General features: G+C 46.5%; 1 protein-coding gene across 2 annotated transcripts in view; it reads right to left on the bottom strand.

Moving 5' to 3' along the window:
• Positions 1-2427, bottom strand: part of GRHL3 (grainyhead-like 3 (Drosophila)) — a 35898-nt gene extending 33471 nt beyond the window's left edge. The window contains exon 1 of one of the 2 annotated variants that reach the window (XM_011945601.1): positions 2181-2427. In XM_011945601.1, the coding sequence (XP_011800991.1) occupies positions 2181-2197 (17 nt within the window). In that variant the 5' untranslated portion in view covers positions 2198-2427. Of the gene's footprint in view, positions 1-2001 lie in introns of both variants that reach the window. The other variant, XM_011945602.1, reaches the window with a different exon arrangement.
• Between the last annotated feature and the right edge of the window lie 13240 nt (positions 2428-15667).

Genomic DNA, 15667 nt, shown 5'->3' with positions numbered 1-15667 from the left:
GACCAGCTTTCGAAGTGCCGCCTTACACCCGGGGCCTGCCCACCGGGCGGGCGCGGATGGAGCTCCTGGTCCACAATGGGGAGCTCACAGTTGTTCCTGCCAGGTAGGTGTTACAGACAGATGAGCAGAATGAGAGTCAGGGACGACAAACAAATTCACCAGGATCCTGCTGTTGGTAAGTGGCAGAATTTAGAGTGACAGGCAAGTCTCACTTTTTCCACTATATCAAGGCCTGGCCAGAGTTGGCCATTCCGTGAGGGCCCAAGCTATAAGCTATGGCCAGTCCTCTTGGCACTTTTTAGGAGAATGCCGAGGCCGCAGCAGCAACAGCAGCTCAGAACTTGCAAGCCAAGCACCGGGTGTCCTCCCCTTGTCAGTAGGGGCAGCTGAGCCCCCAGGCTCTGCCATTGTAATCTCAAATGGTGGCTTGGAGTCCGCTTGCAATTACTCAGTAGGCAGCTGGCTTTCCCTCACCCCACCCCAAACTGAGAAGCCTCAACTGTCAGCGGATCTGACTTCAAATCCAAACCATTAGGGAGGAGAAAAGCAGGAAACCTTTCTGTTCAAGTAACCCAGCTTCAGAACACATACCCCCTAACGTACAGCAATGAATAGATTCTGTCTGTAGCCTCCGCAGTTTTAGCCAGCAAATTTAAGTGGGATGGAGACACATCTCAAAGATTTTTTTGTGTGTTCAAAGTATGGAAAAATAAGAGGGTCGGGAACGCTCATTGGTTATTTCTACATGAAGGAACAATGGTGTTACTAGCGTGTTCTCCACCAGCCTTAAAAGCAATCAGTATTCTGAAGTTGTCAAATCCCCTAACAACCCCATGAGGTGGATACTACTGTTGGCCACAATTTACACGTGAGGATTAAGTGACTTGCGCAGCATCACACAGCTGTAAGTGCTGGAGCTGGGACTCGAACCCAGGTGTCAGCACCAATGCTCCTGCTCTTATTCTCGTTGTGGTCCAATTGTCAATACATTGTCAACCCCGGGAAATTCATTCAAAAGAAATGAAATGTGCCTGTTAAACCAAGTGATTGTGCTGTGAACATGAAGAGCTGAAGGGCTAGCTAGAACATAGAATCCTGTCTGCAATCAGGACCTGGCACTGCTCTGCACACAGATCTTCAAGTTCTTAAAACAGTCTGTTGAGGAGCAGTTAGAAAAAAGATGGTACAATCCTTGCCTCTGCCCACTCACCTCTGAGGGTGGCAGGAAAAGGAGAGCCTGTGTTTAAAGGGTTCCGGCTTCTCCTGCCAGCTCCCTGAACCCAGTCTAAAGCAGTCCAGATGCCAGCCTCATCCTACTTTCTCTAAGGTCTGGACCCCAAGAAGGACACCATGGTGAAGATGAGCATCAGTCAGTCAGGATCTTAAATCTCAGATGTGGGCAGGAAAGCACATGCATCCTGCCAGCCAAGAGAGGTGACCTACCAAAAATCCCTTCTCAGCTTCCCTAGCCTTAGAACTGCCTCTGAATAAGATGAACCACATTTTACTGAACACATCTTTAGACCATAGCTTTATGCTAAGCATTTTACAGCATTTATCACACTTAACTCTTGCAAGAATTCTACAAAGCATTCTTGTACCTGTTTTCCAGATGAGGAAAATGAAGCCCAGAAAAATTGAGATCACCCAGGGACAGAGCCTGGATTTGAACTTAGGTCAAGCCCACTACAGAGAGTACACATGCTTAACCACCACGCTGTAACCTTCCCACTTGGGACTGTTCCAGCCCACTAAACAAGTCCCTTTAGAGAAACTCAACTCTGCCTAAGACGGCTCTTAGAACTACCTCAAAGAAGTTCCTTTTGGCAAGAAGATAGAAAGCCTCGATGGGACTGGGATTGTCTGATTTCCAAGGCCCCTTCAGAGGATCAAAAAGTGGTGCCAGAAACCTTCACAGTTTCAGTCTTGTGTTTCCCTGCCTGGCTCGAAACTGCTCAGCAAAGAGAATGAGAAAAACTGTTTTCCCAGGGAAACACTCACCTCTAGCTTGAGACTGGGGCTTGCCTTGACACGCCAAAGTAAGATCGTCAGCCCATTCATTTACCCTTACAAATTGCTCTGTGAATCCCGGTGCCGGCCTCCCCGCTCTTCCCCCTCCAGGAAACCCCATCCAGCCTCCACGCCCCGAGAGCGGCAGGTATCCACCGATGTTTACTCACTCAAGTTCATTCGACATCTTCCTGCTCCCAGGCTCCGACGATCAGCACTGAGGCTCTGCTGACCGCTTGTCTCTAATTCTTGCCTGACACAGACATTCTCTGCCCAGGGAAGTGTTTGATTTATGTTGAGGTTTGGGTGTTGAGATTTTGCTGACAGGTAGGTTCCCAGCAGCGCTGGCGCCGATTGGCTACAGGTACAGGTGCCCGCGACTGGAGGTATACCTCAACAGGTGCAGCTGTTAACTCTTAGCCTGCCGAGGAGGGCGGAGCTATGGGGGACTGGCTGGGTGGAGCTGGCCAATTCCTTCCTTGGTGAGGGGGTGGGGGGTGGAGATGAGGGAGGAGGGATGGAGAAAAAAATGTTGGAAAGAAGCAAGATAACTAGAGGAGAAGTACAGGGACAAACAGATAACTTGGCTTAAAGGAAAACTTGATTCCTGTTTCTAGCCGTCCCAGATACCCAGAAACATCCCCACCCGCACATTTCTTTGCCCCCTCCTTCTGTACCACTGGGGAATTCTCAAAGGCGAGAGCAACTTTTCCCAGGTAGATCTTTGCATAAGTTCCCTTTTTTTCGGTTTCCCCTTTAAGATAATACTTATGAATAATCTTTTACAGTTACTCAAGTGACTTCTTTTGGTTCTTAGGATTATCGCTTCCCCCTTCCTCTTCAACACACATTTTACAGATGAGGGAGGAAATGGAGGCCAGAGAGGCAAAGTGCCTTGCCCAAGGGCACAGCTAGCAAGGTCCCAGCCCAGATCCAATCTGCGGTCATCTCACTCCAAGTCTGGCTGCCCCTTGGGCTGAAGTCAGTGGCCTCAATTCAGTAGACATCCATTGAGCACCTGTTGTGTGCCAGACCCTACTCTGGGTTCTGGAGAAACTGAGGCCAGAAAAACAGGGTTACTGTTATAGAGGAGTTTACAAGAGTTAAACAAGGGTTTATCTGGGGGGGATGTGTGTTGGTGGCAGGGGGTGGGGGAGTAAAGGAGACCAGGCTTTTATTGGGTGTGAAGGGGGTGTGGGCAAGCCACATACCTCTGCTTAGCACAGAAGGGATAGAAAAGTTGAAGGTGCCTCCGAAGCCTCAGCCAGCTGGTCATTTCACAGGCGCCAAGTGCTTCGTTCTGTATGGGGAACTTGGGAGAAATTCAATGCCTGATAGATGAAGTAATTGTAGAGTAATTGCTGTGAGCTGTCTTCTATGAAGAACAAGCTTGGTAAACCCCAGAATATCCACAAACACAAACAGGAGAATGTTAGAGCTTTTTAAAGAGCTTCTTCCAGGATTAGTTTGAAATTAAATCTAAGCCAGAGATCTTGGCATCTTTGTTTCCCTCTCTTTCAATTCTCCCCTCCCCCACCCTTCCCCTTTTGGCAAATTATCTCTTTGCTGTATCTTCCTGGGAACCTCAACTTGGCCCACTCCTCTCTCTCTCTCTTCTCTGGGAACGGCAAATGAGGTTTCAGCTACTCCTGCCAATTTATGGAGGTTTTTCAGGGTAAAGTCGGAATTCAAAGGAGCCCTCTTGGGTTGGGGTCAGGGCTCTGGAGAGGGGGTACTGGGTTTGAGAACTCTCGGAGGTTGGTTTCTCCCTGGAGGCTGTGTTGGGGGAAGCCCAGGGGACCCTAATAAATAATAGTAAATAATTGCTAATAAAGCCACCTCCTCAGAACAGCTCTCTTCAGTCAACCTTGTAAATAAAGTAGACATTCAATCACTCTGGATCACACTACTGTTTGTTCTCTGCAGAGCCCTTATGACTTATGATATAATGTAATATGACCTATGATATTTTTCTAATTGTTTATTGTCTTTCTTCCCTTCCTCTGGAATGTAAACTCCATAAGAGCAAAGACTTTGTTTCGCTCACTGTGGAATCTCCAGGGTCTAGCACCTAGTAGGTGCTTCATATACCACAGGCACTGGGCATTGTGCTAAGCCTTTGCATGCATTGTCTCACCTAATCCTTACAGCAACCCTGGGAGAAAGACACTTTTGATATCTCCATTTTATAGATGAGGAAACTGCGGTACCGAATACTGAAGTAAACTACTCAAGCTGCAGAGCTAGGCGGTGGTAGAGCTAGAGCTGGGATTTAATCCGAGAGCAGAGCCTGGGTACCCAATCACTTCACAGAGGTTATTGGTGGCCGAAGGGCTATTTGGTGCCAACTGTAACTGCAAAACTTATTGCAGTCCAAAGGATGGCACACTCCTCTGTATGTACCTGTCTGCCCACCTCTTGGAAGGCTGTGGAGTTTCTGTCAGCCGTGTTGCAACCCACAGGTGAAGGGCTGTCGGGTGACTCATGCTGGCTGGGCTCAGGGGAGGCTGGGATTCCAGGTGGCATGTCTGTGCTCGCTAGGCTTTTAAAAATGGGTCCTCTCCCTCTGCCTCTAGGTCTTGCCTCTTTCATCAACTGTACCCATCTTCAGAGATCAGCAGAGACCCAAATCACAGGGCAGAGGGTTTCTATGTCTCCACACACAGGAAGGCCACAGAAATATCCTGGATGGGATAGAAGGACCGGTGGTCTGGGCTAGGTAGGCAGGGATGCCATGAGCCAGTTTGTAAGGTCACCAGACCCCTCAATAGGAGTTACACCTCCCGGGCAGGAGGTAGAAGTGCTGTTCCAGGCCTTCATCCCAACAACCCAGAGATGCCAGGCCTTTAAAGAGATGCCCCCCATGCTTTGCTGCTGCCCCCTTCCTGCTCCCATGGGGCTAAGCAAGGCTGGCACCTACTTCCCCTTCATGGATCAGCACAGCTCTTGGTTCCTCTGCAGAGGAGATTTAAAACAGAACAGCTATTCCAAAAACAAAACAACAACAAAAAAGTTTAAAAGAACATAAACAGAGACCAGCCGATTACATGTAACATAATAATTATATCCACAATAACGACAGTAAATAATGAGGGCTGCTGTTTAGTTAGCGTTTGTATTTTGCAAGCACTGTGCTAAGACTTACCTATGTGATAAGATAATATTGTTCTGAGACTCACAGGCCTCCTTTCAAATCTCAGCCCAACCACCTACTAGCTACATGATGTCAGGCAAGTGGCTGTATAGCTCTTTGAGCCTCAGTTTCCTCACCTGTAAAGTGTATATAAAAACTGTATTCCCCCCTTATGGGGTTATTGTGAGGAGTAAATGAGATAATGCGTGTGAAGCACATTATCTGTACCTGGCATCTAGCACTCAATACTTGTTAGAAAAGCCTTTTTTTTTTCTTATTTAATTCTCATTTAAATCTAACGAGGATGGTATTAACCTTATTTCACAAGTGAAGAAACTGAGACTCAGAGGTTAAATGATTTGTTGGAAGTCAAAAGTTAGCTGGGTGCGGTGGCTCATGCCAATAATCCCAGCACTTTAGGAGGCAGGCAGATCACTTGAGATCAGGAGTTTGAGACCAGCCTGGCCAACATGGTGAAACCCTGTTTCTACTAAGAAAACAAAAATCAGCCGGGCATGGTGGTATATACCTGTAACGCCAGCTACTTGGGAGGCTGAGGCAAGAGGATTGCTTGAACCTGAGAGGCGGAGGTTGCAGTGAACCAACATTGCACCACTGCACTCAGCCTGGGCAAACAGTGAGATTCTTTAAAAGAGAAAAAAAAGCTAATAAATTAAAGAATTGAGATTTGAACCTACATCTTTCTGATTCCATTCTTGCAGGACTGGACTAAGTTAGGGAGTGCCCTGGGCTCAAGTTCTGCCTGGCCTCTGGCCACTTACTGTGTGACTGAGTAAATTCTCTCCTCTCAGAGCCTCAATTTCCCCCTCTATAAGACCAGATTAGTGAATCACTGTAAGGGTGGAGTTCCCTATCAAAATCATCTTGATTTGCTTTTCTAGATTACTGATGTTCTTTCTCCAGACATGATGATCTGCCCTCTTGGAGGATTGCACAGTCCTTCATCCCTCCTCTCCTTTCCACCATCATGCCTGTCCAGAAGCCGCTGTTCCCAAAGAGTATGACACTTCTCCTTGGCACGCTGGGGAGCAGTAAAAGTTAGGGCCACTGTAAGTGAGCCCTGAGAGCCAGGGCTCCTGTGTGTGTCTGTGAAAGTGGTGTACTGAGCAACGACGGCACCGTTTACCAGACGGGACACGCGCTGCTGAACACGAGGACCCTGCTGACTCGCCGTCCTTTTCTAACACTTGAATGCTTTCTCATTATCCAGAACTCTTAATGCAGATCTGCTGACCTATATTCAAATATTGAAAGAACATATACCCATATGTCAACAGTGCTTCTCTGTGGGCACTGAAATACCAGGATTTCAGTATTTTCCCTGTCTTCCCCCAAATGGGCTACATTGAACTTGCATTGCTTTTGTAATTAGAAATTCTATACAAAGCCCCAGTTTAAGTGTCATTAAACTAAAATAATTTCCCATTGACAGATGACCATTGTGTCCCCATCCTTCCTGGGGCAAGGGCAGGGATGAAGAGAGTGAAGACTGAGTCCTTGCCCGGAGATCCCCAGGAGGCACAGGAAAGGAGACGGGGGGCTGTCTGGCTTACAGCCTCTCAGCAGTGAGCTTAGCTATCTGATCTCATTTTGATTTTCCAATTAAAATTACTATCATTTATTGAGCACTTAACACCGTAATGCTAGCTGTAGATGCTCTATCCCATTCCTACCTGTAAAATGGGGTCACATGGTTGGCCAAGTTACTAAAGAACGTCAGCTCTGAGGGTGACTGCCTGAGGCCTTGGACAAGCAACTTCACTTCCTTCTACCTCAGTTTGTCCTCAGCAAAATGATTGCTGTGAGAATTAGATAACAGTGTCCACAGTATATGTCAGGCACTGTTCTAGTGCTTGACATATATATCATGTAATTCAAGAGGCCTGTGAAGTAGCCCCCATAAGTATCCCTGTTTTACAGAAGACGTTAACAGTCCCAAAGCGGTGATGTAACATCTAAGGTCATCTGGCTCTCCCCTTAGTGACAGAGATGAAATCAAACCGAAGTTGGCCTGATCCCAAAGTTGTGGACATAGCCCTTTCAAGCTTCCTACTCCCTTTCTGGAACAAGGTCTAGGATAGATAAATAGAAGGGAGACGGGAGGGAGGGAGGGAAGAAAAGCAGATAGGTTGGTTGATAGTATCTGCAAGGCAGATAGGAATTGTAAGCTTCTGGAGGGCAGAAACCATACAAGGAAAAATAAATCTCATATAGCACTTGTCCTGTGTCTCAACATAATAGGTGTTCAATAAATGTTTGTTGAATAAATCAAAAATGGATGAATGAATATAATCTCACACATTACTGACATTTTGGGCAAATTAGGTATTGCCTTCTACTCCACCACTACCCAAGGGAAGACCTCCAAAGTTTGAATTCCTCTGCTCCCTCTTATTGTCATGCACCAGTGCCTTCTCTTTGCACCCATGACTTCATGTCTGTAAGTAATTTCCCATCATACTTCAGTGGAGTCAGCCTGGGGATTAAATTAAATGAGATATTGACATAAAACCTATGGCAAATAGGTACCCAATAAAAGGTAGCTGGTGTTACAGGGAGCAACCAGCTTAGAAAAAAGGCCTCTTAGCCACTTCCCATTTCCAGCCCCAGTGCACAGCTAACTTCACAGCATTCAGCCCTCAACCTCCCTTAGAAACAGTCTCTGCTAGATGCAGAGCTCTTTTCAAAGTGTTTTACTGTGCTTCCTCTCCTCTGATCCATACAGCTGCCCCCAGAGGAGGGGACAAGAGTGCATGGTTGTCCCCATTTGTTAGACAGACTGAGGTTCAGAGAGAGTGCCCCTGGTTAAGTGTAGAACTTTGGATTGACCCTTGACTTTTCGGACAAAGCATTACCCTAGATACCATTATGGGTCCTAAGGGGTCACAGAAGTGCTGTCCTGGGCACTCACTCAAAGCTCATTAAAATATTCTGTAGCATTTCATTTGAACGTTCAACATTTAAAGTAAAAGCTTCATTATAATGTTCTTAAGCAGAGGGATAGGTCACACACCCTACATAGAGAATATGACCTTTTTTTTTTTTTTTTTTTTGAGACGTAGTTTCGTTCTTGTCCAGGCTGGAGTACAATGGCGTGATCTTGGCTCACCACAACCTCCCCTCAGCCTCCCTAGTAGCTGGGATTACAGGCATGTGCCGCCACGCCCAACTAATTTTCTATGTTTTGTAGAGACGGGGTTTCTCCATGTTGGTCAGGCTGGTCTCAAACTTCCAACCTCAGGTGATCCGCCCGCCTCGGCCTCACAAAGTGCTGGAATTACAGTCATGAGCCGCCGCACCAGGCCATGAGAATATGGCCCTTCTTTGAAGGCGTGGATGGACCTGGAAGTTGTGCCTGCAGAGCAGCAGGACATGAAAAGGGCAGCTCTCAGGCCCTTTTATATTCTGTACTTTAGATTGTTATCACAGTTCTTCCAATAACACCACCTACATTCCTTCCTGGAGCTTTCTTGGACACGAGGAATCATGGAGTCTAAAGTCACCCTGAAAGCTCTTCCTAAAAATAAAAGTCTCTGAAAGCAAACAAGCAGTTATTTTTTTTTTTTTTTTCATTTATCCAGTTGATAAAGATGAAAGAAAATGCTAATCACAGTATTGGCAAGGGAAAACAAGCGTGCTCCTTGCTGGAAGGAGAGTGAGCCAGTCCAAGCTTTGGCTTTCAAGTTTAGCTCATCCTTTGATCTAGCAATTTCACTCATAGGAATTTTGTCTGAGCAAATAATCTGTGTGTGCAAAGAGTTACCTACAAGGATATGCGTCAGAGCATTGTTTATAATTCTGAAAAATTAGAATTAATAAAAATACCCTTCAGAGGAGATTCAGTGAAGTAAATTAAGATACCTGAATGTAGCTGCATGCCCCGCTACAGTTTAAAAGGATGCTACGGAGGCTTCCTGAGTACCATGGAAGTTATTTACTGTGCTTTCAGTACAGTTGTTAGCAATTATGTGTCCTTATGATGTTCCAGGCACTGGGCTTAGTGTTTGACCTCATATTATTCTCACAACCACCTTATGATGTAAGTACTATTACCTTTATTTGGAAAAGGAGGCCCAGGAGTGAAACTTACTAAGGTTATTTTCAGGGAGCTTCTGAGCTAAGTGTTGAATCTGGGTCTGATTCCCTACTTTTAAGTCTTCCGTTTACTTTTAGTAAATTAGTCCATTCCTCTTAAAAATCCATTTATATGAATAAAAACAATAATTCACCCCAGGGAGTATTATGGATATTGGGGTCAGTGGTGATTTTTTGCTTTATTTTTGTTTCTGTGGACATTATTTCTTCTGTTAATAGGAAAAAGAAACTTTATTTAAAAGTAACAAATCAGGCCGGCCGCGGTGGCTCAAGCCTGTAATCCCAGCCCTTTGGGAGGCCGAGACGGGCGGATCACGAGGTCAGGAGATCGAAACCATCCTGGCTAACATGGTGAAACCCCGTCTCTACTAAAAAATATGAAAAACTAGCTGGGTGAGGTGGCGGGAGCCTGTAGTTCCAGCTACTTGGGAGGCTGAGGCAGGAGAATGGCGTGAACCCGGGAGGCGGATCTTGCAGTGAGCTGAGATCGCGCCACTGCACTCCAGCCTGGGCGACAGAGCGAGACTCTGTCTCAAAAAAAAAAAAAAACAAACAAAAAAAAACAAAAAGCAAATCAGAGAAGGCTTATCCTCTGCTCAGGCAGAGAAAGAAACAGCAGCCAGAGTGCTGTCTTGAGATTCTTCCTCTGTTGCCAGGAACTAGCCAGATCAGGAGGCAGCCAGGGAGAGGGGAGCCAGGGAGAATGCAGCCTCAGTCCTAGAAGGAAAGGGCCTGTTGGAAAGAACAGAACCCAGCTGCTTTGGCCCCAGGTGAGCCCTCACCTGTGCCTCAGGCCCCAGCAACCCAAACACTATTGCTGGGTCTGTCTTAAAAGAGGCCATTAAACAAGACACTGCCCACTTCCAAATAAAAGACAGCATCATGGAGAAAAACGTATTTATCCCCACTACCCCCACGGCAACCAACACTGAAAATGTATTTCCTCCTCTCTGCAGGGGTCAAACTGGGGCCTGGAGGGTTAAGATGAAGATTTCCTTGAAATGCTACAGAGGAAAATTGGCCAAGGTCTGGCTTGGACAGAGGGTCTTGGTGCCCCGGTGCTGAATGGAATGAGTAGGTGGCTAGGGTCAGTGCTGCCTTCCTAGGTTAGGGTGGGATGGGGTGAGGTGGGGCAGGCAGGGCGGGACCTGCTCTGCTTAGAGAGGTTCAGATAGGCACAACTAATCCATAAGGTCTTAACCTGTCCTGTTTCTTAGGAGTGTTCCTTCAAAGGCTGCCATTGGTGTTTATTTAGATCTGATATCACTGGAGAGGGTAGGGAGAGGGAGGGTTTTGCTGAGGCCTTTCTGGGCCCTGTAACCCCCCTAGGAAGGCAGAGGCCGTGTGGTCAGAGGTTAGGTGCTCAACCTTGGGCCTTGAACATTCAGGTGAGGGGTTTTCTGAATCCACCGCTGTCCTGCTAGGGAATTTTTCAAGGCCATCAGTTTGGGGCCCTAGGGTCCAGCAGTGGAGAAGAAGAAGGACTTAGAAACTGGCCTGCAGGGGCCTAAGAACCATATCTTCCGTCAAGATCAGGCCCCTCTGGCTCTTCCCTCAGGAAGGTAACCGCTCAGAAGTCACCATCAATCTCCCCACCCCTCACTTGACCCTGCTCACCTTTTCAGCCAGTGCTCGTGACAGGCTGTCACATTGCTAGGCGCATGCGTTATTCATTTATCCATTCATTCAATGAGTATGGAGAGTTATTTAATCATCACCAATTATAATAGCAGCTCTCATCTTTTGAGCACTTAACTCTCTGCCCGGGTCTGTACACTTTACCTGTCCTGTTTCACTCAGTCCTTACGAGTGCCCACCTCTATTTTATAGATGCAGAAGCTGAGACTTAAAGAAGCTATGAAACTTGATCAGGTCATGCAGCACCAGAGGACCCAAGCTGGGATCTCAACCCAGACTGTTTGGCTCCAAAGCTGAACTGCTACATTATGTTGCTTCAGCAGTCATTCAGGTAACTTGGTGAGGACGCGCTCAGTTCAAGCAGCTATGCCACAGTCTGGGGAGATAAATGAATAAGGTATATTCCTGTACACAAGCCCAGTGGGGGAACCTTGATGAAACCCTTCTACTCGAAAACCTTTCCTCGGCTTGCAACTAGATGTTTGGAAACATTGTTTTGTTGTCAAATTTCATAAAATCTCTTGTGTTGGAGGAGTCCATTAGACTTCTCTAATTTCACCCTTCAGGTGATGCAGAAGTCTCTACTGCCGACTGCCTGCCCTCACACACGCATACACAGAAGGTGGAGCACATCCAGCTTGGATTTTAGAGCCAGTCTACGTGAGTCTGTATCCTGGCTCTCAGCCATTTACTACTTGTGTGACTTTGGGCAAGTCCTTTGAGCTCTCTGAGCCTCAGTTTCTTCATCTGTAAAGTAGGCATAATTTCATCGTTGTGAGGTTTTTGCAAATAAGGTAACACATGCAAAACATTCAGTACCACTCCGGTGTATAGTTAAGACCTGATAAGCCTCAGCCATTGTCTTTTATCATTAGGGATGGGCATCTCTTGCCACCCCAGTGAAACAGTTCCTTGTCTTGTCTCTTTCTTTGCTTCTGCCACCTGGGGCACTCAGCCCAAGGCAAATGTGCCTGATGATGGGGGTTAGTCATCAGGTTCCCCTGCCTCAGAGGATGAGAGCATGACTGCTGCTCTCTGCCCAGGCTCCTTAGAAATCTGATTCATGCCTTGCCAATACTCTGAATATGCATACTTCACCTGCAGCCCTGTCTCCTTTCACAATGAGCTCAGTCATTTGCACCTCCTGGGTCATGTGCAGACATCCTCAGTATTACCCACTGATGGGCGCTGAAGAATCCTCTAAGAAGATGAGTCTTGATAGGCAGGTGACAGTGGCTTGACTCTCTAACCTATGGCTTTGCCTGTTCGGCCATATTTCAAAACTACCAGGGGCCTCTGAATTGATTGATTACCCAGCGTAGGGTCACAGTGTTTCATTTGGCTGCTCTTAGACTAAAGTGACAACTTGGGATAGCCCCATCAGAATGGGACCAGTTTGAGAGCCTTTTGTTTCACCCTCTTTCTCTCCCCAGTCCTTATGGGTTCCCTGAAACCTGTGAGGTGGTTTGGGGATGTTGAAAGTTAAGCCCCTCAAAGAGAAGTCTTATGCCTTAGATTAGTGTTAGTGATTACAAGCTCCGGGTTTTGAGACTGATCTGGTTTGAAACCTGGCTCAGCTTTTTGTTAGCCGTGACCCTAAGCTTCATAACTTGTTTCTCTGAGTCTGTTTCCTCATCTATAAATGGGATTAGTAGTAGTATTTATTTCATAGGATGGTTTTAAGGATTAAATGCATATAAAGCACTTAATATACTGCCTGGCACACAGTAAATGCTCCATAGCGATTATCAATATTATGCAGCAGGAGAGACAGCACAGGACCGAGGGGCAAGAGATCAAGGTTTTTGAGTTCCAGCTCTGCTGCTTGTTGGCTATGTGACCTCAGGCAAGTCATCTTCCTTCTCTGAGCCAGTTTCTTCAATTGTGAAATGAATGGTTTGAGTTTGAAGGTCACTCAGGTTCTTTCTAACTGTCTGAGATCTGTGACTTTGAAGGTGACAAAAAAAGAAAACAAAGGAAAAAATAATAGCAGATGCCTTTATCAGCCAAGATAACATTTCATAAACCCCAGGGCCTTGACACCATCTTCAAAAGCCACCCCATCCTGCAGTTTCTAGGCAGGACTTTCTCGACCAGATAGGGTGAATGAACTGTTTGCAAGACCGCAGAAAGCTTTCTGGAGCCACAAGGAGGCCTCAGGGAAGGTGTAAGGCTAAAAAGCGAAGCCTGCATCACAAAGGGAGCAGGCCTGAGAAAACCAGCTAACCCCCAACATCAGACCTGAGGGATTCTGCTTTTTGGTGCCTTGGGCAAGAATCATCCTCCACTTGACCAGAATGGATTAGTTTATGGTGAGGGAGGGATGTTGTCCCTAGAGCCTGGGGATGTCCTCATCTGTTGTAAAACAGGCCCCACCTGGGAAATAGAACATTTTCTTTTTTGGGGCCTAGTGACCTCTGACACCCCCACCCCCTGCTTCCTGGCCGACTACGCAGTCTGAGTCACACCCAGCAGGAGACCAATGCTAGGAATGGAGGAGGCATTCAGCATCCCCCTTACTCACAAGAATCTCCGCCGAGTTATTCTTAAGCCCTGCTTGAACCCTGAGGGGGCTGACACGGTGGGATTTACAGAAAATAAAACACAATCAGTTTCAACTCGTTCTACCAGTTTTTGCCCCTTATAGTACAAAGTCTCTTAACCATCTTAATGTAACAAATTTCCCTTTACAGAGACAATGGGCTTTAGAGGAGTTTAGTGATGTTACTAACAAACATAAATACCTTGTACTAAGCTCCTGGTGCCCAAGTGTTTCAGGTGAAAAAACCGGAAACATGAAAAGCCCAGAGAGGTAAAGTGACTGGCTCAAGGTAAGTGATGGAGCTGGTATTTGAACCCAGATCCCCTGTTACTTCAGAACCTCAGCTACCGTGGTGACTTTGTGTGCAAACCTGTCTGAAGCCTGTTGGTGAAGCTCTGCCGGCTATGAAGAGGCACAGATCTGTCTGCCTTCTTTGGAAGGTTCAGACTCTTTTTCTGGAAGGCCTACCTTTTCATCCTTTGGTGGTTGGGGGAACCGAAGCACAGTGAGGGAGGTGAGTGTGCCATACAATGAGAAGACAGAACTCAGCGCTCTTCACTTCTCTGACTGTGGGAAAGAGGCCAGTTCTAGGGGTGGGGATCGCGAAGGAGCACACTGCTTCCCTGTCCTTGTCACATTCCATGGCCAGCAGCCATGTACTTTTTCCTCCTTTTTCTCCTGCCCAGCAAATATAGGCTCCAGCTGCAGCCACTTTGAAGATAAAGTTTCCTCCATAGGAATTCTGCAATACAGATGTCTTTCCACGGTCCCAGTTCAGCCCTGCACCAGTTCCTTTTCCTGCTTCCATGCAACTGCGAGGCAAGGCTCAAGCCCACTTCCTTCTCCTTTTCCTGTGCCTTCCTGTGGAAGGAGCTCCCTCTTCTTCACTGCTCTGGGCTCTTCCCTACTCTGGCCCAGCCTTATGGGCATTTTGCTCCATAACTCTCCTCGATCTGAACCGCTTCTGATTTCTCTCAAGTCATGTCGGCGAATCTCACAAATGCATTCTGAGAAATACAGGAATGCCTGAGATGTTCCAGGCAGAAAAGATTCACGCCTCTTCTTAGAAATGAACAAGGCATAGTCATCAAGCCTCTGAAAAGTCCTGCAGTCAGGAAACCTACTTTGTTTGTTTTTTAACCCAGTATTTCCCAAACTAAGATGGCCATGATTTCATTTCCTCCATCCCCACTGAATCCTATAACAACCTGCAGAACCAGTGATCCACTGTGGAACACACTTTGGGAAACACTATCCCCAGCCCTCCAAGAAGGTATAGAGTTGACGTTGCCTTCATTTATTTAAACCCTTCCTGTTTCTCTGGGCTATTTACTTATTATCTCACATACAAAATAATCTAAGGTGATACCTGCCCAATTGGGTTTTTAGAAAAGACATACCCAATGGGAATGAAGATTTTCTTAGCAGGATTTGATGAGCCCACTACTAGAAAAAAAATTAAGGATTTCCCAGAATTTTGGGGTGGGGAGAGAATTTGATACAACCAGCAGAGGCTGGGTGCAGTGACCCACGCCTGTAATCCTAGCACTTTGGTAGACCAAGGAGGGAGGATTGCTTGAGCCCAGGAATTCAAGACCAGTTTGGGCAACACAGTAAGATCCCATCTCAATTCTTAAAAAAAGGAAGAACCAGCAGAAAGGGTTTAGCAGACTTACTTGTTTCCTAGTCAACGTATAAAGCCAGAGATGTAATGGCCAGAAACCAAAATCTAGAGTTCAGTACCAGATAAATACTTTTTGGGTGAATGGATGAATGAGCAGACTATTGATCACAAAGTTGGCAGACATCGTGAATGAATGGATGAACTAATAAACAATCAAATAACTGGTCTCCAGGCCTCCAGACTTCCTGAACTTCATTGTATCTACCTGCTGTGGCCACATACACATCTTCTCAAAACCCAGATCACATCAGTCCACTCTTCTGTTCCCTGGCTGGCTCCCTGTTGCCTTCAGGATAAAGTCTACATGCCTTTGTCCTGGCATTGAAAACTGCAAAACAAAGCTCTAACCTAGCTTTCCATCCTTCTTTCTCTTCCCCACTGGGTACCCCTTTCTCTAGTCACACCAGTCCCCAATTCACTTTTATCTGTCTCCTTTTCTTTCTCAAGCTATACCCTATACCTCATATTTTCTCCCCTGCCTCCATGGCTGCTTATTCAATCCTAGCAGTGCTTTCAGGCTCAGCTCAAACCTTATCACCCATGT

Source organism: Colobus angolensis, unplaced genomic scaffold, assembly GCF_000951035.1.
Source record: "Colobus angolensis palliatus isolate OR3802 unplaced genomic scaffold, Cang.pa_1.0 Scaffold240, whole genome shotgun sequence".
Taxonomy (NCBI): domain Eukaryota; kingdom Metazoa; phylum Chordata; class Mammalia; order Primates; family Cercopithecidae; genus Colobus; species Colobus angolensis.
The sequence above is the reverse complement of the archived record's forward strand: the minus strand, read 5'-3'. Positions and strand labels throughout refer to the sequence as shown.